The sequence below is a fragment of the Triturus cristatus genome, chromosome 8 (genome assembly GCF_964204655.1).
Source record: "Triturus cristatus chromosome 8, aTriCri1.1, whole genome shotgun sequence".
Taxonomy (NCBI): Eukaryota; Metazoa; Chordata; class Amphibia; order Caudata; family Salamandridae; genus Triturus; species Triturus cristatus.
This window is the reverse complement of record NC_140591.1, coordinates 1,182,350,348-1,182,373,114: the sequence shown is the minus strand read 5'-3', so window position 1 is coordinate 1,182,373,114 and position 22,767 is coordinate 1,182,350,348. Positions and strand designations below refer to the sequence as shown.

The following is a 22,767-nucleotide window of genomic DNA, read 5'->3' as shown; positions in this document are numbered from 1 at the left end:
TTGAAAGGGTACTTTGCAAGATGAAGCTGGATATGGCAGGAGTGGTTCATTTAGAAAGAAGGACTTGTTATAGAAAAGCTGCTTATGAATACGTTTCTCTCCCATCATGGAGGGCATGTTCTTAACTTGAACCTGCAATATTTCGGCTTTTAAGCTGGGCACTGAAAGAGTTGAATCACAATTCATATTTTCAGCATGACAGTGTCACAGACCTAACTTTGCCTGTGAGAAGCCTGTCAACCAAGTCATTGTAAACAGCAAGATGGAAATTTGTGCAGATTGGTATACCTCAAATTGTTTCAGTCGTCTGTGGGTGGAAGTAAGCAATGTATTCTGTTCATTTTAGCCCAGGTGGATGATAGACCTGAATAAGATTTTTCAAAGTTTACTTGGCAGTGATTTCTATGTTTTCTGGAGCATATGGAGCATACTGGCTAATAATACCTGTGCAGGTATTTAAACTGTATCAAATGCAAGTGCTCCGAAATGGTGAGTTCTCTAGGAGTTATTTTCGCCATTATCCATTCATGATCTTCTAGGGGGCACAGTGGTCTGTTCCTACTGATTTCTAAGGCATTCAATGTGCTTAGTGGCATTAATTACTAAGGACTGATAGGTGAACAAGATCAGTTGTTTCCCTAGTGTCAAATAGTAATCTTTGCTTCTAAGGGTTTATATTTAGGGAGTGTCCTCCAATTCGAACCATAATATTAATTGAGAGAATGTCTTTGCTGCAGAAATGCAAACATTTGGATTTTGTGCAAACCAAATTCATGGGCAAGCTTGTCAAAGGACTTAAGGTGTGCGCTGTTACAAACGCCCTCTCACTTTGAGAGACTTATAAAAAATACCAACTCTCGGAGTCCTCTAACCGTTACTTCAGGCAATCTAGTGCCACACTGTAGTGGCTTTTCATCAGTATATTTAGCTTGCAAAGTGATCTATTGCTGGGCAGCTCTCCAGATGGCCAGTTTTGCCTTATGGTACTAACGATTCAGGAGTCTTAGTCCCATATAGTAGATTTAGCGTGAAATGCAGTGTGTCATCTGTAACAGAATAACCAATCATAAATCACAAGCGGAAGAGCAGCCCAATAATATAGCTTCATATCTGCTCCTCTTAGATCGTAGCCAATAAATTGATTTTGGGGGCAAGGTTATGTGTTCCGCCCCCCCCAACCCCCTTAATGGGCACCAGAATAGTTTAGTCCCAGTTAACTCTAAGACCAGAGGCTGTTCCAAATACCTAAAAAAAACTGTCTGCAATCTTTTTCCATCCACTGAGAATATCATCAGCGCAAAAAGAAATGCTTTCTTCCCTGCCGCCTTCCCACTGAAATCCCTAAACCAAGGCGTCTCCTCTGACCCATACCGCAAGAGAGACTATGATGAATGTGAATAGCAAGGGAGATAGCTGACATCGCTGTTGAGTGCCCCACTCAGTGAGTGGACAAAAGAATTCAGTAGTTACCTATTAATCTTAACCCGGGTTTAGAGCTGCTTATAAAGTAGTCCTATCCAGTTAGTGAACCAGAAGTTCCTCTTGCCCAGCAGCAGCCAGATAAACTGCCAATCGTCTTAATCAAATACTTTCTCTTTTTCCAAGAATATTAGGGCACGAGTCCCTCAAAATCTTCCACTTTAGTTCGTCATTTGTATTCTCCCAAGGCAGTGCCTCGGCGGTATGAAGCAGTATAAATGTAGCCTCTACCTCTTCGCACTTCTCTGTGATGGATGCTCCCACTATGATCCACTTGAGCTATGCTAAGCCACTGAATATGATTTTGCAGACATCCGCAAGGTCCCTGGACCCCTAGGAATTACTTCCGCTTCCATTTTGGGAGCATGGCTCATATCATAACATTGTTCACTGCAGTTGCTCTGTAGTTGCCAGCAGGTTCTCAGCTGTACTGGCATGTCTTGGTCCAGGGCAAGGAGCATCTCCATGGCCCTATCCTCCTCCTTTGAGAGACAGGCAGTTGTTTGCGGTCTGAAAGCTGAAGTACCAGGATCAATGTGCATATAGATGCCTCCAGAACAAATACCCTCCTGTAAAACACTACACCCAACACTCCTGTTCTTAAATTTACGTTGTGATGGTCTAAAAAACATGCTTATAAGGGATGTATCCCTTCATACAGATTGCTCAAGGGATATATCCTGAACATATTCAGTGCCCTTCTTACTTGCGCAGAGGTCCATGAGCTGGTTTTGGTGAAGCTGCACTGCTTTTGGGCATTCATAAATTGATGTAGATAGAGGCACAGGGTCACCAAAGTCCACTTTCATTACTAATTCTGGTATGCCAAAAAGAAGCTTGTAACTTGTACTGCTGAAACAAGGCTTGATACTTGGCAATATTACTAGTGGAAAGCACCATAAACCAATTTAATGAAAATATATTGTGTTTCGCTCATTCTTCCCCCAAGATGGATAATGCACTAAAACAGTGCAAACTTCACAGAATGCAAAGCTTAAGTGTCTTTTGCAACTGTCACATAGGAACACAGTCCTCGCAGTAAAATCCTGCAGACATGGCCCAACAATGTAGAATAAACGTAATTCCTATTGTGAAATGCACGTGACCCACGTTTTCCTACAGGGATGAAGCCTCTTTTACTCCCTTAGCTGCTTCTTCATACAGCAGCGCAGTTTTCTGTAACCAATGTCCCTACTGCTAACAGGATGCATATAATAATTTTTTAGCAAGCTTCTTCCCAGTGACCAGGTAGCAGGATTAGACTCCGATCGGGCAGTAAATATATAGACTTTTTAGCCCAGTTCTTTGTTGCTATCTCAAGGCAAAGAACAGGAAAGATTGACACTGTCTTACAATAATTGGCCACAGATCACACAACTGTATATTTATAGCTCATGTCCGAAGTAGAAAATCTGCGTTCTGCAAATCTTTGCCATTTCCTCAAGAATAGAGTAATGGGAAGGTATATTAAATGCCCACCATTATCTTTTTATGTGCTACAATGAAATCTTCGTGGGTGTGCACAAAATCTTTATTCATGCACATCCTTCACATAGGGTGAAGCTGGACTACCTGAAAGAGGGATTTGAGTACATGGAAATTCGACAGGAAGGGAAGTGAGAGAAATAATAAAAAGGTACTTGAAAAACAAGCAAGGCAGCCAGCAAGAAAAGCTTCTTCGGACGATTTAAATTGCTTTATTAGAAGTTGCATTCCCGCGTGAGTCCCACTTACCCAACCGTCCAGATATCTAAAAAAATTGAACCTTAATTTCTCACAAACTGCTGAACGGATTTAAAGAAAACTTAAAGCACGCCTTTTTGATAATGATCTAGCTTTCTCTCGCATTTGGTGTTATTCCATTCAGCTGTTTTGGCTGTAGCGCTGTTCAAACATCCCTTTGAAAATTGCATGGGGAAATTGCATTTTGAGCCCCTCCTTTCAGGGAAGGAGCTGTGGTGGATTAACTTTTTCTGTTTGGTAATCTTTGTGCAACAGCATCCGTCAGTAAATTAGCAAAACAAAAATGTAAATTCCTATTATAACAAGCAGTTGCTATAACTACACAGTTGTGTGTGTGTGTGTGTGTATGTATATGTGTGTGTGTATATATGTATGTGTGTGCACATATTTATATTTAAATTCTATTGTTTGTGATTCTTATAAATTTCAGTTAGATGTTTGAGGGTGGAAAACTGGACTGTATTTTCCATTCAAGTGGATCCACTACTGGAGCTGCTGCAATAGTGCAGTTAGATCCATATAACATCTACATTTTCTAGTAACCACTTGAGGATTCATTACCCAAAATATGTAAATTATTCTTCAAGATACCCCTGATAAGTGGAACATTTTCCAGAAATAATAACTATAGGAGATGTTAGTTTTGGACAATCATTATTTCAATTAAGTAAGATTTTATTCAGCCTTTGAGTATATCTAGATTTCACATAGTAGAGTTTCTCTCACAGAAAAAGCTAACTGCAGATCAAATTGTTGTTTTATTTAATGTATATTTGTGTTTCAGAGAACGAGCCTGTATTTGATTGGGGCAAATACTTAATGGAAGGGGAAGAGATTGACGTACATTTTGACGCAGATACTCCGGTGAGTATTGGGCAATATATAAAAGAAATGCATCAGGATTTATATACAGCTTAGTAGCATAGCCTGTTCTCTATTTTCATTTAGGTGTCCTGCTCCTAGTATGATCCGAGATCTTTCTTGAGTAATATTACACTTATTTTGATGCTACATTAAAAGTAATCTTAAATTTGAGATGTTGAAAACTAGAGTTGTGGCGGAGGGCATATTATGGTTCACTGTAGGCACTAGCATTCAGGCGGTACTTTTATGGTTTTAAAACTTATGTTAGGTTAGGTAGAGTGGGTTTCAGCTGTGTGTTGTTTGAGACCTATTTTCTATAGTACAATGATTCATTGAGTGTGCTTTTGGTCATTGCATTGCATATGATTGGAGAGCACTCATGCCTTTATCGGTTTCATGCTCCTGATTCTATTGATTTACTTCCTATTCTTGTTCTGTTGCTCAAGTGTAGCATCTCTTCAATAAACATGTTGGTTACATGAGCTGTGTCCTTGCACTATCATGGAGCTATTTTTTTAAATTTATAAATTAGCACTCAATGGGAGCGCATGGCCTGCCTCGCTCTCTCTCCTGTTTGCACAGCATCCACCCATCCCCCGTTTTGGAATAGAGTTGTGTTTTATGTTTTTTTGGTGGGTTATCTAAAGACTTTCCCTTTTTTCCATCTATGGGGGATTGGGGGAGGTCAAATGTACATGCTGAGCTCAAGAATGTTTTATTTTATGTGTGGGAGAATACAGTTACTTGTCTTATGCTACTGTGTTGTTTTGTGAATTTATTTTTAATATTTCTAAGTTGTATATTGTTGTGATATTTGACTTCATGTTTGATTACTCTGAGCCTTTCCAACTGTAGGAAAGTGGATTATTAATATATGGGGGTATTCATCTTCAGCTAGTAATAATATTAGAGTCACTAATAGGGTCCAATAAATGAATCCTTGCTCAACCCTTGGTAGCTTGGCAACGAGCAGTCAGGCTTAACTTAGGAAACCGCTATATGTAAAGCATTTAATATCTACAAAACAGTAAATAAGTGTAAGATACAACACAATAAAATTCCATCGCCAATTTGTAAACGTAGAGAATATTTTTATCTTTAAAATGGCACCAAGACAACAAAAATCTAATGAAGGGAACCGGAGTTATGAATTTTTAAAGATTAAATTTGAAAAATGTGCATTCTAGCTCCAAAAAGCTTAAAGTGCCACTTGCTGCTATCTAGTCGCACTGAACCGGGACAAAGTCAAAATTTTAGGCCGACTGCAATGGAGCGTGGGTTGGGTAGGCTGAGTGCTAGATCCCAGTCAAAATTTACATTCGGACTTGGTATTTTTCTTGGAGCTTTTCTCTCGACTTTGAGTCCTTGGGTTCCTTGGATCCGGAGTTTGATTCGACGATGGTGGCTTGCTGCAGCGCGATGCCTCAGTGAGCCTCTGGAAGTCTTTCTTATCAGCGTTGACAGCGAGGCGCTCCAAAGCTTTAAGCAGCGCAAACCAGCACGCTCAGGCCAATGTGTGGTTCCATGTCAGTGGCTAGGACTCCGTCTCCCACAATGCACCTGTGCAGTCCAGGAAAATCTAGTTGTAGCTTGTCAGCTGGGGTAGTCCTCTCTTTGTCTGTTTAAGGTGACTTCTTTCAGCACTTTTGTACATGTTGCTGCTCAGGGAGTCCACTCCTTTTCCTTTGAGTCAGGCATGGTCCTTTCTTTATGCAGCGTGAGAGTGCAGTTCTTTGGAGTGTAACCCTTCTGTGTTGCAGTCCAAGGGTCCAGCAGGGCAGTTCTTCTTTTGTTCCAGGCAATGTTCTGAGATATACCTGCAGCTCTGCCATATTTATCCCCGATTCTGGGCTGGCAAAAGGGATGGGACACCCTAACCAATAGGGGTGAAGTTACCTCCCTCTACCATGACCACTTCCTGTGAAGTGTGCCATATTTTTTTCCAGTTTTTATCAGCTTGAGAGAGTCCTAAAACGTTGGTCTTGATAAAGATGGTATTATAATATTCCCATCGAAACACGTTGACGCCTGAGTTGTTAGGAACACAATCCTTATTATCACTGAGACTTTTGAGTGCCTATAGAGTGCATGGCACCCAGTCTCAGTCATTGAGGAACAATTATCACGGATGTAATCAGTTTAAGACAAAGTTTTTGGTCTACTATTTGTACTCTCGAATACATTTTAATTTTATGTTGCTTTAATGTTTTTTATTGTGTTTTTTTTAATGAATTTATGGAATTTGTTCTGTTTTTCTTTATACTTCATGATGCTGTGCTATTAATTGTTCAGACTTGTTTTATTTGATTTTGTGTCTCATGACGAATAAAATAATTTTACTCTTCTGTTATTAGTCTTGTCCATAATAGTAGTCTTGGGTATACAGACATGTTCTCCTATTCTGAGTGTAATGGATGTGATTGAGCGATGAAGTTGGAGACTTTGGCCCTGTAATAGACATTGTAGGTTGTTGAGTGCTGTCCAAAGGAAACCTTTGCGATACCCAACCAAGACGTTTGGCTAACATCGGAGTATTTAGAAAACAGAGAGAGACCAGAGAAATAACAAGACGGGCCCGTCCTCCTGAATACTGGAATACGAAAAAAAGCAAGCCCTTCTCAGGAAGGAAGGACAATCTCTCAAAGGTCAACAGAGCACATTGCTTTTGTTAGTTTAACCCTCACCCATCAGGGTTTCCCTTTGGTGGCAATCTTCATCATAGGGTTCTTCCTGTTCCGCTGCGGAATTGGGCGTACTACTACCAGAGAAATACACAGGAGCACTTGAATGGTAAATACCCAATGGTGACAGAATAGGAGTTGGAGGGAGTTGATGTTAGAAAGGTTAAAAATACCTGCCTGATAGGGAAACACTGATTTTATTCCGCCCTTCAAGAGGCATGATTAAAAAGGGAAGATTTACAGAATAAATATGGTTGTAATGAGCCAGGCTTCTGTATGGTCTACATGTTTCTAACCACTCTACCCAGTAGCTATCTTCAGGACCAAGGAACTAAGCTCCCTGATTCCACTCCTAAGTTAAAGGGGCAGGGTGTAGACACTACATACACTGTGAATGCTCAAATGAGCATAGCCACCTACTCTGTAAGGTAATTTGCAGGTACCTGCAACAAATAATGAGAGATTAACCAGTTAAAAAAACACTAGACTCCAATCTGAGATCTCGTTTGGTTTAAGCTATTCCAAAAGGAACTTGGTGCTGATGCCAAATGGAACACCACCTCGTTGTGCTAATAACCTGTTTCAAATAATGCAGGTTTACATCAAAGTGTGCCTTGTGAACACATCTACTAAGCACACACGTGATGATCCCTAGTAGTGATGTATACAGTGACCCACACAAAACACAGCACACTGAGTATGATGGACAAAAGAATGTAAAAAATGTCTATTACATACATAAATTAATCCTAAATTATGCCTCACCGGCAGCAAGGTGGTCTTGCGTACTGACACCAACTTGACAGGTATGCGGTCTAGTCTTTTGACGCACTAGCTTGATGACTTGCTTAATGCTTACTGGGCACATTTGTGCAGCTTTCTGTTTATTTATCACCTGTCGCAGGCCTGTAAGGTAACATCCAGACCCTAGTGGAGAGATTTTAGGCTAGCAGACCGAGATGTAACCTTGGTGTAGTAAGTACGGCGTAGCCGGCACTTGATCAAAAGACCAAGCACTTATCATTTTACTCCTAGTGCTTGCTGTTTTTATTATACTCTTTAGACGGTAACAAATGGTTCATCTTGCTGCTGGTGAATCTTTCAGGTTCTATAAAACTCCCTTACCTCTGAACCTGTCCTCATGGGCCCTAATTTTTCACAACCCTTTATCTGTCAGACAGACGCCTCAGGTGCAGGCCATGGCACGGTTTTATCACAAACCGACTAGGCTGGACAGGAACGACCCATTTTTTACATCAGCAGGAAACTCTTTTCCCGGGAAAAGAACTATGGAGAGGTTGAAAAAGAAGCCTTGGCTATCTAATGGGCAATTGACTCCCTTGAATATTATTTTGAGGGACGTGACTTTTCGCTCTATATGGATCATGCTTGAGTGGATGGCCCGCAACAAAGGAAACCATTATCACATACTACGATGGTTCTTGGCCCTATAGCCTTTTCGGTTTCTTACCTACCATTGGAAAGGGACAGAATAGACAAATGCTGATTTTCTTTCGCCATATCCACAAGACTTGTTTCTTCCCAGTAAGGGAGGAGAGATGTAGAGAATCACCCCACCCCCCCGCCCATTCTACCTTCTTTTAGAATGCCCCGGAGACTGATCCTTCCATCTCCTGTGTTGATGACAGACCTGAAAAAAACGCAAAATACAGACCATCAGGAAGTGTGGAGGAGGCACCACAAACCACCGAAATTGAGGAAGGACTTTTCTCCTTCTCAGAAGGGTAGGGTTACGATGGAAAAATGCAGGGGAAAGGGGAACGAGACCGGCACACAGCAGGAGAACACAGAGGAGAGAAGAGATGACAGCATGAGAAAAGGAGAGTCAAAAGGACCAAGGTAGAGCGGAGATGCCAGGAAGCACGGAGAGCGGAGGAGAGGGTGAATCGGGAGCCCAAACTAGCTATGCTGACAGTTCTGAAAAGACTCCATAAATGTGGTCGGAGGAGTGCTGGATGCCGCCGGAGATCGTGGACTTGCCAGCTACAACTCCGTTGTGGTATTGCCGTGAGTGATTCAGGAGGGGCAAGACAAGAGTAGGGGAAGAAGGGGAGGGCAGACAATGCAGGCTTTTGAAGGAGGAGTTCTATAAGTTTGCCACACTGTATTTTGGTTGTTTCTTACAGGCAGCAGGGGTAGCTGTGTTTCCATCTGAAATCACTTTATTTTTACCCAGTGTCCTTTTGTTTGCGCATAGGGCCCCTGCAGGGGAGCTACCTTTTTTCTCGCTCTCTCTCTTTTAATCAAAGGAGGTGGGCAGTAGCAGTGTCCCCTGTCTCTGGATTTACTAGTGGTGGATTTTCTATCTTCCAAAGCAAAGCCACAAAGAAAACCCAACCTATACCAAAAGGAAAGACCTCTCTTAGGGACCATAACCCACTTAGGGGATTCTTTAGATTACAGTGGCGGACAGACCGCGTTTGTCTTGTTCTTAGCTTTCTTGTTACAGTTCTTCACACAGGTGTTGGTGAAGGGCGAACAAACTTAGTATTGCTGAGTGGATACTTACAGCACTTTCTTTCCCCGAGGACACCAGCGGCGATAACCTCTTGGAAGACCTGCGAAGAGAGGAAAAGACAAAGTATGTCAGAACGGCCGATATCCATTGACCACCCAGGAAGAACAACATGCGACAGTAGTCACTCATATACTTTTTGCACGAGAAACTAAATAAAGTCTTAAAATTAGTAAAACAACCCAGCCTCCGCGTCCATATATCCACCCATCCCTCCTACATGGGGATATCGTACAGTGGCATAAACAGGGTATACCTTGCCACCATCCACGGTTAGTGCCTTGCAGATTATTTCAGGTTGTATCAATCTACAGACATGTTGCCCCTTAATAGACTGATATTTATGGTTATGCTCCAACTTATCAATACCTCCTGTATTTGTCAGTTTTCAACACTTTAGTAGATTGGAATCCTTTTTCAACTTTCTGTGGTACACTTTCCATTGCAAGCATATGTGCATACCACCTTCTTGGATTCCCTGCTAGAGAAAATACATTGTTCATAGCGCGTTCTGGACACTGACTGTGACATGATCCCTGCATTGCTAGGGCGAGGTTTCCTCTGTCCTCGAGATCTGCATTTGTTTTTGTCTGGTTGTTGTGACTCTGTACTGAAATGTACAGCAAGACCTGCTCCTTTGCTGCACCTGCCAAATTCTGGCATAAGTGTGTATTGATGTAGACCCTGCAATAAATTGGACTTTTGGGATCTAAATGTTTTGTCAACAAATTGATAGCTTTAGACTGTATCCGAATTGATGTGAACTTGAACATTTTGCAGTGCTTTATTGACTACAGAAACGAACTGCCAAGACAATTTTGCTTGCGTTGCACTGTTTATTTTCTCCAGTTTTATTACTGGAATGACCCCTGCATGGTGTAAAGATGTGAACCACTGCCCTTAGTAGTTGACTGCTTGTAACATTTATTTTTTGTTGTCTCTTTACTCTTGAGTTTTGGCCCTGGCTTCAAGCTAATCTAGTTTCTGCAAAAAGCCTAGGTCATTCGCTGACATTAGTAGGTCCTGGACTTGTCTTGTGACCTGGAGGTGCTCACCAAGCGTGTCTTCATTTATCGACCGAAGACTATTATCCCTATCATATGTTTAACACATAGAACAGTGATGGCAGCATACCATATTTTAAGAATCCATAGTGCGGTCAAACATTTGTTTTTTATCTGGGTCATTGGACTGGAGGTCAACTAGTGCACTCACTTAAGGTTCACCTTCACTGCACTAACCCGGTTCAGTGCGCTAACATCTCAGTTGCGTTTTATGCATGTTGATGTGTGTAACCTATGTGGCACATGCATCTTGTGTGTGAGTGAGTCAGAGTAGTGGATGCTAGTGGGTTCAATTTTGGAAACCCCTGGCCTTCATTAGAACAGGACGGAGGTGAGATTTTTCATTTTTTTTTTTTTTTGCAGAAGTGACGTGTATTTCTAACATTTTTGAAGCAGGAGGAGGAGACCTAGACACTGAATTGGGGGGAGTGGAAACAAGGCTTCTTTATATATTCAATTAGGTCTTTTACTTAGCGAGGAGATGCTGAATTATTTTTTACTAGTTTTTCCGATCACTGCCATTTGATGGATGGTAGGGGGGAGGGGTAAAACAGTTGACTCTGTTGTGCAAGGTGAGAAAGTTATTAGGTGAGGGCTGGCCTTTTGTATTTCCCCAATTATTCCTTCAGTTGGGTAATTGATGATAGCCAGTTTCAGAAACTTCCGCCTATTTGTACTTCTTTTGTGAGTGTGCTAGTTTGGGGACTGCCCTGCTGTGTGAAGCATCATTCTACACAGAGGTTGTGTCTGGAAAACACTTTGGAAAGGATACTTGACAGGAGAACTACCCTAAACCGGCCCTACGGTTTCGGACAATGGATATGCCCCTCCTGTCTGCCAGCTGTGCAGAAAGAGGGATCCCACTTTGTGTTCTAGATCTAAGTCCTCTAGTACCAAGGAAGTGAGTGCTTAACACATAAGACGCACCAGGACTTTGTGTCTCATGCTCTGCAAGCAGTTGAGGAGCTAGTCACAAAAGGAGCAGATTGCTCAGTGGATGGTCCTGGTAATCTACAAGCACCGCAGAAGCTTTACACATTCAGAAATGTTGGGGTATTTTCATGAAAGCCAGTGCTAATTAATACCAAGCATATGAACCTGTAGAAACTACCAATGCTGGGCTTCTGTTATATGTAGGAAACTATGTATTACTGGGACACTGTTGAGCTGACCGATAAATTCTATGCAATTTTAAATATCTTAAGTAAGGTTTAATACAGCAGGCAGAAGAAGTGATGTTGGAGCCTCTTTCACTGATAAACAGTTTGTTTGAATGCATTACATAGGGCAATGAAAATTTGATTTACGTATTACCGGCGGATAACACCTTTCCAACTTGCACCCTTATAAAAGTGCAATACAAGAAAGTACAAGCTTTATCACACTAGTCATGGAAAATCTCACTGTCCTACTGACTAGTAAAACATTGTCATACCTTGGACCTATCTTCATTTAATGATTTTGATGTTGTGGTCTTGTTTTGAGGTAGAAAAACAGCATAGTACTATACCTGGTGTTTGCCACGCCTGTGGTGTGGCAATTTCAATTTCAAAATGATACACCATATTTCCCTAAGACATTATTTCTAAAGGCCAAATATCAGTCATGTGAACACCAAGTTTTGTCTTGTATTTTTCTTTTCCGATTCTTCATATCTTAACGTAATATTGAGGCCTATACTTTAACCACAAATTGTCATGTCTTTTCCAAGTTCATAATTTTGTATCTGAATGTTCATAGGATTGGTCTGATGCCAGTGAAGAAGATGCTAATGATTCCCTAAGCAGAGAAGACTCTGGTATCCAAGTGGATGGAACTCCACAAGAAGACCATGATCAAAACAAGAAAACTGCCCCACATGTTTCATGGAAAGGTGTGGTCTTCAAATATTTTATACATTTCTTGCCTAGTTAATTCAAACATAAAGACTTGTTGTGGAGATCTTAGTCAAAGTGCATACTCACTGTTGAATAATTATGGTGAAGGAAATTGTTATTAATCTGTCTTCTGAGATACTGATTCAGATCCTTACATCCCTAGAAGATTGTGATAACGCGTAACAGCTGGAAGTTTGTCAACAGCCTAACAAACACTATTCAGAAAGCTCCTCACCTTCATCTCTGACATGGCTTCAGACTTCTAATACCAAAACCCCAACTACATTACGCACAACCAATACAACATTAATTCATTCTCCCTGTATCAGAAAGAAAAGCTGTGAAGTAAGATTAATACACCCACCGCATTGTCCTGCACCAAGCACAGACTACAATTTCTCAGAATCCTTTATTTATCTATATGCCTCAGGTACCCCTTCTCCCCTCACCCTCTCACCATTGCTGCAAACACCATCCCAATTAAAAGCGTTCTTTAGGGAACCAGATGCGCCTTTTCCCACTTGTTACCTCATAACCTCCAACTCCGGGACAACTTTATGGAGCCATCATAGGATCTCTAAATTGATCTGCAGTAAAACTTCCACACACTTTTCCTCTCCCTTAACAGTGTTCTACTATAACTGTCTTGATGGGCGAGTCCCTTCTTGCTTCATATCACATACCCATTAGCCAATAATTTCCTCTGAAGACTCCTTACATTTCATTCTTTTTCTTAACTAAAATAGCAGCAACTGACAGTGACTGACGTCTTCATCTACATTCCTCATCCGTACAGTCCTATTTGACTTCCTTCAGCTGTGTCCCTACTGTCCCCAAGTTATCTTAACAACCTCCCCTCAACATTTGTTCAGTGAGTCCCTCCTTTACTTGGTCTAGTTTATTCCCCTTACCTCGATCACTGCTCATGTTCCACTAAATGCATTTACTCTTTCTAGGTATGTCTTCCTGGCACATATGCTCCATGCTTTTAAACCGTAGTGCACATGAAAATGATAAGGGCAAAATTATGGTACAGGGGCAAGTAATCTGGTTCCAGTAATTAATTCAAATACAAGTTCAATGGTGGAATCTTATTTAACTTATTTTCTGTTTCTCCCTTTAAGTTTTCTTCAACACCTTTGAAAGGAGACTTGTCACCAACAACGCTCCATCACTCTGTGCAACCCCAGAAAATCTAAGTTCTGCGAAACTGGTTCCCATTACAGCTACCTTTTTTCATGCCTCAAATTTAATGATAATCCCTCTTTGAAACCACCTCTCTACTATCCTCATCATGTTGAATCTCTCAGTTGCTTTAGAAATTATGGAATAAAACATTCTCCTGACTCTGGCATCTCTACCACTGTACTTTCTTGGAATATCTACTTTTGTGACGGATTACACTAGTGATTGTGGTACTTAAGACCCCTACATATACCAGTCTTTCTGTCAACTCTCCCAAGTCCCTTTTCTTGGTTGTCTTCACCTTTTATTAAACACCATTTTCCTTTGTGAAATTTGCCAATGAAGTTGTAGTTATATATGGGTCCCTGACTCATCCACTCTCTTAAACAGGTTTTTCAAAATGCTGTTATTCACTGCAGTTACGACAGAGCAGTGAGAAGCGCAGCTTGTTTTTCAGTGCTCAGTCCTCATACTGAAGCCTGCCTTTTTCAGTCCAAGTACATTTCTATCTTTGAGCCACAGCTCAAAATCCTTTTGACAATACTTGACAAGTTTGGATCCTATATACTGTGCAACATTGTTGTTGGGTAACTGTTAGGTATTAATAATTGTCAATTTTGTATTTGAAATTTCAGCACTGGCTGAACATTCAGTTTGTATGTTATTACTCTGATTCCTGCCACTGTTTAAATTGACCCATAACTGCTCAACTTCGCCATCCCTAGAGACCTGTAGGTCCAAGAGTAACTTGGGTATCCAATTGAAGCTCTGTAGTACTTATTGGAGACCCGGTTACAACAGTGCTTGATAGGAGAACCTCTTAAAGTACTTCCCTGTAAACATAAACCAAGACACCACAAAAACCCCTCACATCCGGATGCCCACTTGTTTAACTATCCTTCTCCCTCATGCACTTCATCCAGCCCTCAAACTGTGGAATGCAACTCTCCAATAGTTCCTGCTGTGTGTGACTGAATTGTGCTACGTGACCTTTCTTTACAGGAGAGTTGGGATATTGGTTCCACTTTGAACAGACACCAAGAACTTTTTATAGAACTTCAGTATCAAGTAATCTGTGTTCTTCCCACAGGCATGCCTTCTCGAATCCATTTAAGAAAGGCTCTAGCAGAGATCACAGAAGACCAACCAAGTTTGGCCTTGCTCGCCCATTTCACTGACATATGATTTTGTTTCACTTTAAGGTTACCATTTATAATGCTGTCAATTGTTTGCCTTACTTAGTCTACTGTGTGTCTGCCACTATTGTCTGGGCCTATTATTAAGTGCTCTAACAGTAAAGTTCATCAGATTCCAGGGATGGTCTATGGTTAAAAAGTAGTAAGCCATGCTTTTTTAAGATACTAATTGTTAAGAACACAGGCTGAGATATTTCCCCATTGTAAAGAAAGTTTTTCCTACCTGTATGTTTACCATTATTTCTATCAGAGCAGGATTGAGCTTCTTTTGTTAACACATGCAAATCTGGCCTCAATGCTAGATGCTCTCACTGTCACTTGTATTTCTGATAGAAAAGTTAGTGAATCGCACACACTATCCTTAATCTGTACAAAAAGTACCTTTTTTTTTTTTTAACAATATAGCCCTCGGCTAGCCCTATTGCTTATAGTTGAGACTGATTGTCTAGCCCTATTGCTTATAGTTGAGACTGATTGTCTTGTAAATCAGGCTCATTATCTTATGGGGCGCTAGGTGGCGTGCTAGAAAGATGGACGTCGGAGCGTGAAGCTCCGATCATCGGGTGCCGGAATCCTGACAATTCTCCTGTTTGCGGTGCGGGTGGCCTTGACAGACACTGCCGACCGCGGGCCAGATACCTCCCGCATCTCTGGGGCAGTGATCGGAGCTGGAGACAGCTTGCGGGCCCCGGCCGAGCCGCGCTGAGACTGAAGCCGGCAGGAGGCGTGACGCGAGGCCTCGACCTCAGCCGGCCGCGGGAGCTACCACAGCTCACGGCTTGCCACGAGGCGGCTAGGCCGCGGGGGCCGTGCTCTCAGTGGAGTCGCGGCGGCGATCGGCCGTCAGGGGCACAGAGGCTGGTGCTGGCAGAGAAGGATGGCGACGCCTCCGGTGACTACTGGCTGCCACGGGGATCCAGCCGGCAGGTTCGAAGTGGCACAGCAGGCGGCGCAAATCCGAATGAGGCCGCGGCTCACTGCAGGCCCCGGGGGCCCTGCGCAGGCAGAGTGCTGACACGGAACGGATTGGGGAGGCCACCCCGGAGGCCCTACGCACGACCTTGGCCCTGTGATCTGTGTGGAGTGATCTGGACGCCTCCCCCCTACTTGAACTGCCCGGGTGAGTTGCGTGGGCCTCTCCCCAGTACTCCGGAGGGGGCGTGCGTCGCGGCGGGAAGGCCCGGGAGTGAGGTGGGCCTCCTTGAAGACTGCGGCATTGTGGGGGGTGCAGCGGCTGCTGCAGCGACCAACTGGGGAGAGTCAGAGTGCCCCATCCCTGACGGACACAACATTGAGGTCCAGGGGCCTGCGGGACTGGTGGCTGGTGTCCTGTCCATTGTAGCTGACGCCAGTGGCACACGACAGAGGAGGCTGAGGGGAGCGACTTGGCCCGAAACGAGACTGGTGGCGGCGTTTGGCGAGCACCTACATGAAGCTGGCGCACTGAGGAGTGACTTGCACCCCTGAGCATCTCGAGCACTCGGGGGGGGCGTTCCAGCTGGGGGAGATGGTGTAGAGGGCCCGGCCCTGGACGACGCTCAGGGCCCTCCCTGGGCTGCACAGCCATTTAGGTGCTGTTGGCGGTAAAAGAAGAGCGACCAGCTCGCTAGTGGCCCGAGCGCAGAGGGCATTGGCGGTGCAGCTGGCATAGTGACTCGCCTGACAGCTGCGGGGCGCGGACGCTGTGTTGGAGGAGCGGTGCGAAGCCAGGGATACCGGTCCAAGCCGGGGGCGCTCTGAGGTGACACCGGCGACCCTGGGGCCTGGCAGATACCGAGAAGTGGGTTCTGGACAGCAGGTGCCAGAGTCATTCCGGGGGGGAGGGTCTTTGCCTTCCTCCCACCCCTCCCCCCTACTCCTGCGGCAGCAAGGAGAACGTGGTGATCTTTTCGTTGCACCTTGGCAGGGCGGACAGAGGCGACTGGTCAGGGGGTTGGCATCGAATGCCCTCCGCACAGCAACTGGCCATGGGCCGACTACGGAACAAGCTGCCCGTGGGTCGGTCACAGTCGGAGAAGCTGAGCACCACACCTGGGCGTCCGGACAGTGATATGACGCTCCCGGCGACGGCGCTCGAGGTGAAAATGGACACAATACTGGCGGCGGTGGAGCGTCTGGGTACAACAATGGAGCAGACTAGGGCCTTAATTGGAGTCCCAGATAGATAAAGTCACGGTGGACTTCACCCTCCTTCACGCGGACCATCGTAAATTGGCGGATTCTGTCACCCAGCAGCGCCAGACGCTCCAGGAGGTCCACCCCTTGGTGCGCCACCACACCGCGGCCTTGCAGGACTTGATCGACTGTGTCCATGCCTTGGAGGACCGTGCTGAGGATGCGGAAGGGCGCTCTCGGTGCAATAATGTCCGGGTGGTGGGTCTGCCGGAAGGTGCGGAGGGGCGGAATCCGGAGCAGTTCGTTGAAGGGTGGATTCGTGACATCCTCCCCCCCGGGGGTGCTTTCTCAACAGTTCGTGGTGGAGCGCGCACACAGGGTCCCGGCGCGGAAGCCTCAGCCCGGGGCGCGCCCACGCCCCTTTCTCTTTAGACTTCTCCACTTCCGAAACAGGGATGTGGTGCTTCGTGAGGCCAGGAAGCTGGACGCCATCACAGTAGGCGGAGGTCGGGTGATGCTCTTTCCGGATTACACTTCCACAGTCCAAAAACGGAGAACTAACTATCTGGTGGTGAAGCACCAGTTGCGGGAACTGGGGATCCCATACTCCCTGCTGTTCCGGTCACGTCTTAGAGTGATTATGAAAGACGGGACCCGGTTCTTCGATGCCCCATCCGACGTCTGGGACTGGTTGGAGGAAGCAGGATTGAGCGGGGGCCGAAGACCTATGTACCCGGCAGCTAACGGCCGCCAGGAGAGGAGACCAAGACGGTGACGTCGGAGGGAGGCCCGCGGGACTGCGTGGCCGAGCCTCGCCGTGGCGCCCAGCCTGGAACGGATGAGACAAGAGCGACAGGAAGCCCTGGAAGCTGTGGCAACCCTGGGGTCCGCAAGCAGCCAGGGAGCAGCAGCTGGTCAGGAACACAGTGAATCTGAGGCTAGCAGGTCGTCTTCCCCGTACACCGTACTTTCAGATGATCAGGTCCTCCCGCTGGTGATGCCCAAACTGCGGACCGTATTGTATGAGACCAGGGGGTTGGGGCGGTGGCAACTGCTGAATCGAGGGCCGATCTAACTACGGTAAGATGCAGTGGGGACAGTTTGGGGGGGGTCTCTCCCTTTCCTCCTGTAAGATGTGGTGCAGTGTTGGACGTGGATATGCATAAGTCCCCTAGATCCTGCTAGGTGGATGGGGCGGGGGTGGGAGCTTTAGCCCGGGGGGGAGGGGGTGGGAGGGAAGAGGGGGGGATTGAATGCGGGGGGGGGGTCGGCGGCGGGCGGTGTTGGGTGGAGTGGTGAGGACACTCCTGCCCGCTTTGCACCACTGGTGATAGCAGAGGCACACCAGGTGAATGTGAGAGTAGCGCAGGGAAAGTGCAGGTTGCCTTAGCTGCAGTCACATCGCGCACCCGTTAGTCATTCACTGGCTTAGTTTTGCTTGATAAGCGTTTTAGCTTGCAGTTTGGACGAATGCCTGTTTTGGGGTTTGCCCTGGTAGTTTCGCCGTTACTGTTCTTTATTACATGCACACAGCAGTTCGTAAGTGTTCTTTTGTTCGGGGGGGTTCTGTCACAGCGCACTGACATGACACATAGAGTATATATTCTCCCCACCATCCTACCCGCCCCTGCCCCAGTGACCGCGGTGTATCTCAATCGCTCTAGATGGCTGCCACTGACGTAATCACATGGAATATACGGGGGATGCACACCCCTGCACGCCGATATTCCATTTTTGCTTACTTGCAGCGGCATAAGGCGGCCATTGCCCTTCTCCAAGAGACTCACATGACACAGCCCGAGCTCGACCGGCTGCGCGCTCGATGTAGGGGTCAGCTATTTGGGACCACGTACTCTGCACATGCTCGTGGTACATTATTCTGGATGAGGGCGGGCACTCCGTTCACATGCATGGAAGTAGTGGTTGACACAGCTGGGCGGTACACTCTGGTGCGCGGGAAGCTGAACGGTCTACATATGTTACTTGGCTCCGTCTATGCCCCGAATGTCGACCAACCGTCGTTTTTGGCCCACTTGTCCGCAGTGCTGGCGCCATTTGCGGGCCTTCCCTGGCTACTAGGTGGGGACTTTAATTCTGTCCTCGACACACAACTGGATAGGTCCTTTCCGCCCCTTCGTAACACACAGGCGGTCTCTAATGCGCGGACCCTCACCGACTGGCTGTCGCGTTGGGCGTTATACGATCTGTGGCGCACATTACACCCTGACGACCGCGTCTACTCGTATTAGTCAGCGGTGCATGATCTACACGTTCGTATAGACAGGGTGGTGGGTTCTCATTCTCTGACTCCTCTGATGGGCCAAGCGGAGTATCTGGGTTGGACCCATTTAGACCACAACCCCCTTAGGCTGCATCTAGTATGGGATTCCGGGCGGCCCCCTGTCCCTACGTGGCGGCTCCAACCGGCGGCTTTGGAGGACGCTGAATTTCTCGCTTCCCTAGGTACAGCGATTGAACAATTCTTTGACCTGAACGAGGGGACGGCGAGTAATGAGTTAGTAGAGTGGGATGCCCACAAATCCACCAGCCGGGGACACTGTCCGGGTACGACGTGGAATATCCGACGGCGGCTCGCGCTGTCGCTTGCAGGTTTGAAGTCGCGCCTTCTCTCTTGTGAGCGTCATGGTGAGGGCGGGGGTCCCGACTTGGCACGGTTGATGCGACTTCGGGCACGCCATGCTGAGCTGCTGGAGCGCTTACGCTGCCACAATTACGCTGCCCATTCGGCTCGCGTTCACGCCACGTCGGATAGGGTGGGACGATTGCTGGCCTGGCTGCTCCGGCGGGAGTCCGCTCATGCGCCGATAGTCGCACTTAGCAGGCCTGATGGGTCGCTAGTGCACACGCAGTGGGAAATACATCAGGTAATGACGGAACATTATGCAGCCCTATACCGTTCGACAGGGCGCCGGCAGGAGCAGGACCTGGATAGGTTTTTGGAGGAGGCCGGCCCACCCACGGTCCCTGAGGAGTTTCAGGAAACACTTGAAGGCCCCCTCACCGTAGAGGAGGTCGGGGACGCGGTGTCCTCTCTGGCCTCTGGGAGGGCGCCGGGTCCAGATGGGCTTCCAGCAGAATTCTACAAGACTTACTGGGAGGCGCTGGTACCCAGGTTGCATGCTCTTTACATTGCGGCCCTCGAGGAGTGCCACTTACCTGCTTCCATGCGAGAGGCCCACTTGGTGTCCCTGCTCAAACCTGGACGGGATCCCACCAGCCTAGGATCATATCGTCCTCTCGCACTGCTTAACGCGGATTATAAAATTTTGGCTAAGGTGCTGGCGGAACGGCTGGCCCCGGTGGTGTCGGCGCTGGTACATGGGGACCAAAATGGCTTTGTCCCCAAGCGTAGCACCTCTCTTAACTTGCGGCGGTTTTTCCGGGTGGCACACGACAGTGCGCGGCAGTGGCCTAGGGCGGGCTGCCTGGTCCTAGACCTTGAGAAGGCATTTGATTGCCTGGAGTGGGGTTACTTGGTAGCGGCACTATCGCACTTTGGGCTAGGCCTCAGGTTTCTACAAATGGCGGCCCTCTTGTACAAGGACCCCACGGTGAGGGTGAGAACAGGGCCATACTTATCGGACGCCATTCGGCTATGTCGTGGCACCAGGCAGGGGGTGTCCGCTCTCACCCCTCCTGTTTGCACTGGCAATAGAACCCCTTACCGCCACGCTTCGCAGGGTGCTGGCCGTTGGAATTCCGTTAGGGGACGCAACACATCAGGTATCGCTTTACGCGGACGATCTGCTGGTCTCTGTCAGGGAAGTGGCACACATCCCAGCCGAATTAGAGCGAATTCTGCTTGACTTCGCCACTCTCTCGGGCCTCAGGGTGAACGCTGCTAAATCATGCCTCTACGCGTTTCAAGCAGACACCCCAGACCCGAGTTACCATCTTGGAGGCGTACAGGTTAAATGGCAGCCGGACACCTTCCGTTACCTGGGTATCCAGATATACAGACGACCGGTGGATCTCGTGGAGGGAAACCTGGGCAGGGCTTTGACAGCGGTCAGGGCCCAGATGCGGTTCTGGGGTACCCTCCCCCTGGCGGTCACGGGGCGAATTGCCCTGGTCAAAATGGTGATTCTACCCCGGCTCCTGAACTACTTCGCTAATTTGCCCACTTATATCCCGGCTTCCTTCTTCACAACCCTCACACGTTCCCTCCGGGACTTAATATGGGGTAACGCCCGTCATAGAGTCGCGTTGCCTAAACTATATCTCCCCACTGACCAGGGAGGCTTTGCGATGCCGTGTTTTGAGCATTATTACTTGGCCGAACAGCTACAATGGATAGCCCGGTGGTTAGTTGATAGAGGGCGGGACGATACGGCGACCACGGCGCCCCCCCCCCTCCCTCTGGCTGGTCTCCTCAACCTGTTCCACCCGGCTGCGCCCCACAAGTGCTACCGACGTGCTCTTTACCTCACGTGTGCTCGTACCCCTTACGCTCCGGCTATTCCGCTTGAGGGCTCCCCCAGCGGACTGGGTGTGCTTAGTGCCTCGGAGCTGGCGGACTGGACCGCGGCAGATATACAAATGATGGGGGACTTTTACCGAGATGGTGTTCTCCTCCCGTTCACCTCTTTGGTGGAGGAGGCGGGGCTTCCGCCTGGCCACTTCCTTCGCCACCGGTCCCTGGTGGAGACGTTCGCGAATCGATGGGGAGATCTTCGGGAGGAACCAGAGCAGCATCTCATGACACAATACCTTCATGTGATGGGGCGAGGCAGGCACCTGGTCAGATGGTTCGCGGCCTCCCTGCACGCAGCGATCAGTCTGACCCTACTGCGCAGTAAGTGGGAGGCAGATATGGCCCGACCCCTGACTGATAAAGAGTGGAGCGGAGTGTTGCAGGGCCCGACGAAGATTCCCCGGAACATGCGCTTCCGTCAAATACAATTGTTTATTTTACATAGAGCGTACCTTACGCCCGAATCCATTAACAGATATTTCCATCGTGCAGACGCGGGCTGTCCTCATTGTGCGGAACTAGATGCCTGATTGGTTCACATGTTATGGAACTGTCCCGCGCTGTGTTCGTACTGGCAGGTGGTACACGAGACACTCTACGCATGCACAGGGCATGCCATCCCGTTCGAATGGTGCACCTACCTAATGCATCTTTTCCGCAGGACTCCCTCCACGAAAACCGCCGCCCGGTTTATCGACCTGGGGATGGTAGTAGCGAAGCGACTGCTCACTAAGGGATGGAAAGCGGCTGACCCGCCCCATGCGCGCGCATGGCGGGGATCATTCCTAGTGTGGGCCAAGTTGGAGGGGATGGCTCTTTCAAGGGAGGAAATACTGGGCCTCAGGAAGACGCCTATAGCGCATCAGTGGGAGGCACTATTGCAGGCCATGGTGAGACCAGATGAGGAGAGTACAGGGGTCGGTCAGGATCGCAGGACAATTACTCCCCTAGAGAGGCCTGATAGTGGGCAGCCCAGGGCTGGGGTGGACAGTGTGGCGATGAGGACATAGTCACACGGGTGGGGGCGCACAGCGAATATGACGTTGCCAATCGAGTAGTTACACAGGGGACTTTGGGATGGGGAGGATGGATCGGGGGTCTGAGTTCAGCGATGTGAAAACATGAGTCAGATGCTGCTGGTGCTGTTGTTGTTTCATTTGGGTATCTGATGTTCTACCCCATTATGTCCTGGTTCACTAACTGTTTATGGAACGGCTTCTGGGGAAGGCAGCCGGCATGTTGACAGGCTCCGATGGGAGGAATGTTTCTCGGTGGCAGGAACTTGACAGGGACTTTACGGTTCCCCACAGCCGAAATGCCTCGACTACTGCTTCGAGAGTTGGATATATGCCTGTCTTATGATACTATGTGTTTCTACTAGGGTTAATGCCGTGGACATTGTTAATGCTCAACGTTGCTCTGGCTTTAATACGTGCTGTAAATCTTAAGAAATGCCAATAAACAGATTATATAATAATCAGGCTCATTATCTTATTATCTTATAGTTTTCTTTCAAAGTCTTGTTGTTCTGA

At 47.1% G+C, this 22,767-nt stretch overlaps 1 protein-coding gene across 1 annotated transcript in view; it reads left to right on the top strand.

Annotated features, from left to right (window-relative positions):
* Positions 1 to 22,767, top strand: part of TUBGCP5 (tubulin gamma complex component 5) — a 394,755-nt gene that overhangs the window by 79,272 nt on the left and 292,716 nt on the right. The window contains exons 5-6 of the mRNA XM_085622861.1: positions 4,007 to 4,086; positions 12,108 to 12,240. Coding sequence (XP_085478987.1) covers positions 4,007 to 4,086; positions 12,108 to 12,240 — 213 coding nt within the window. The remainder of the gene's footprint in view (positions 1 to 4,006; positions 4,087 to 12,107; positions 12,241 to 22,767) is intronic.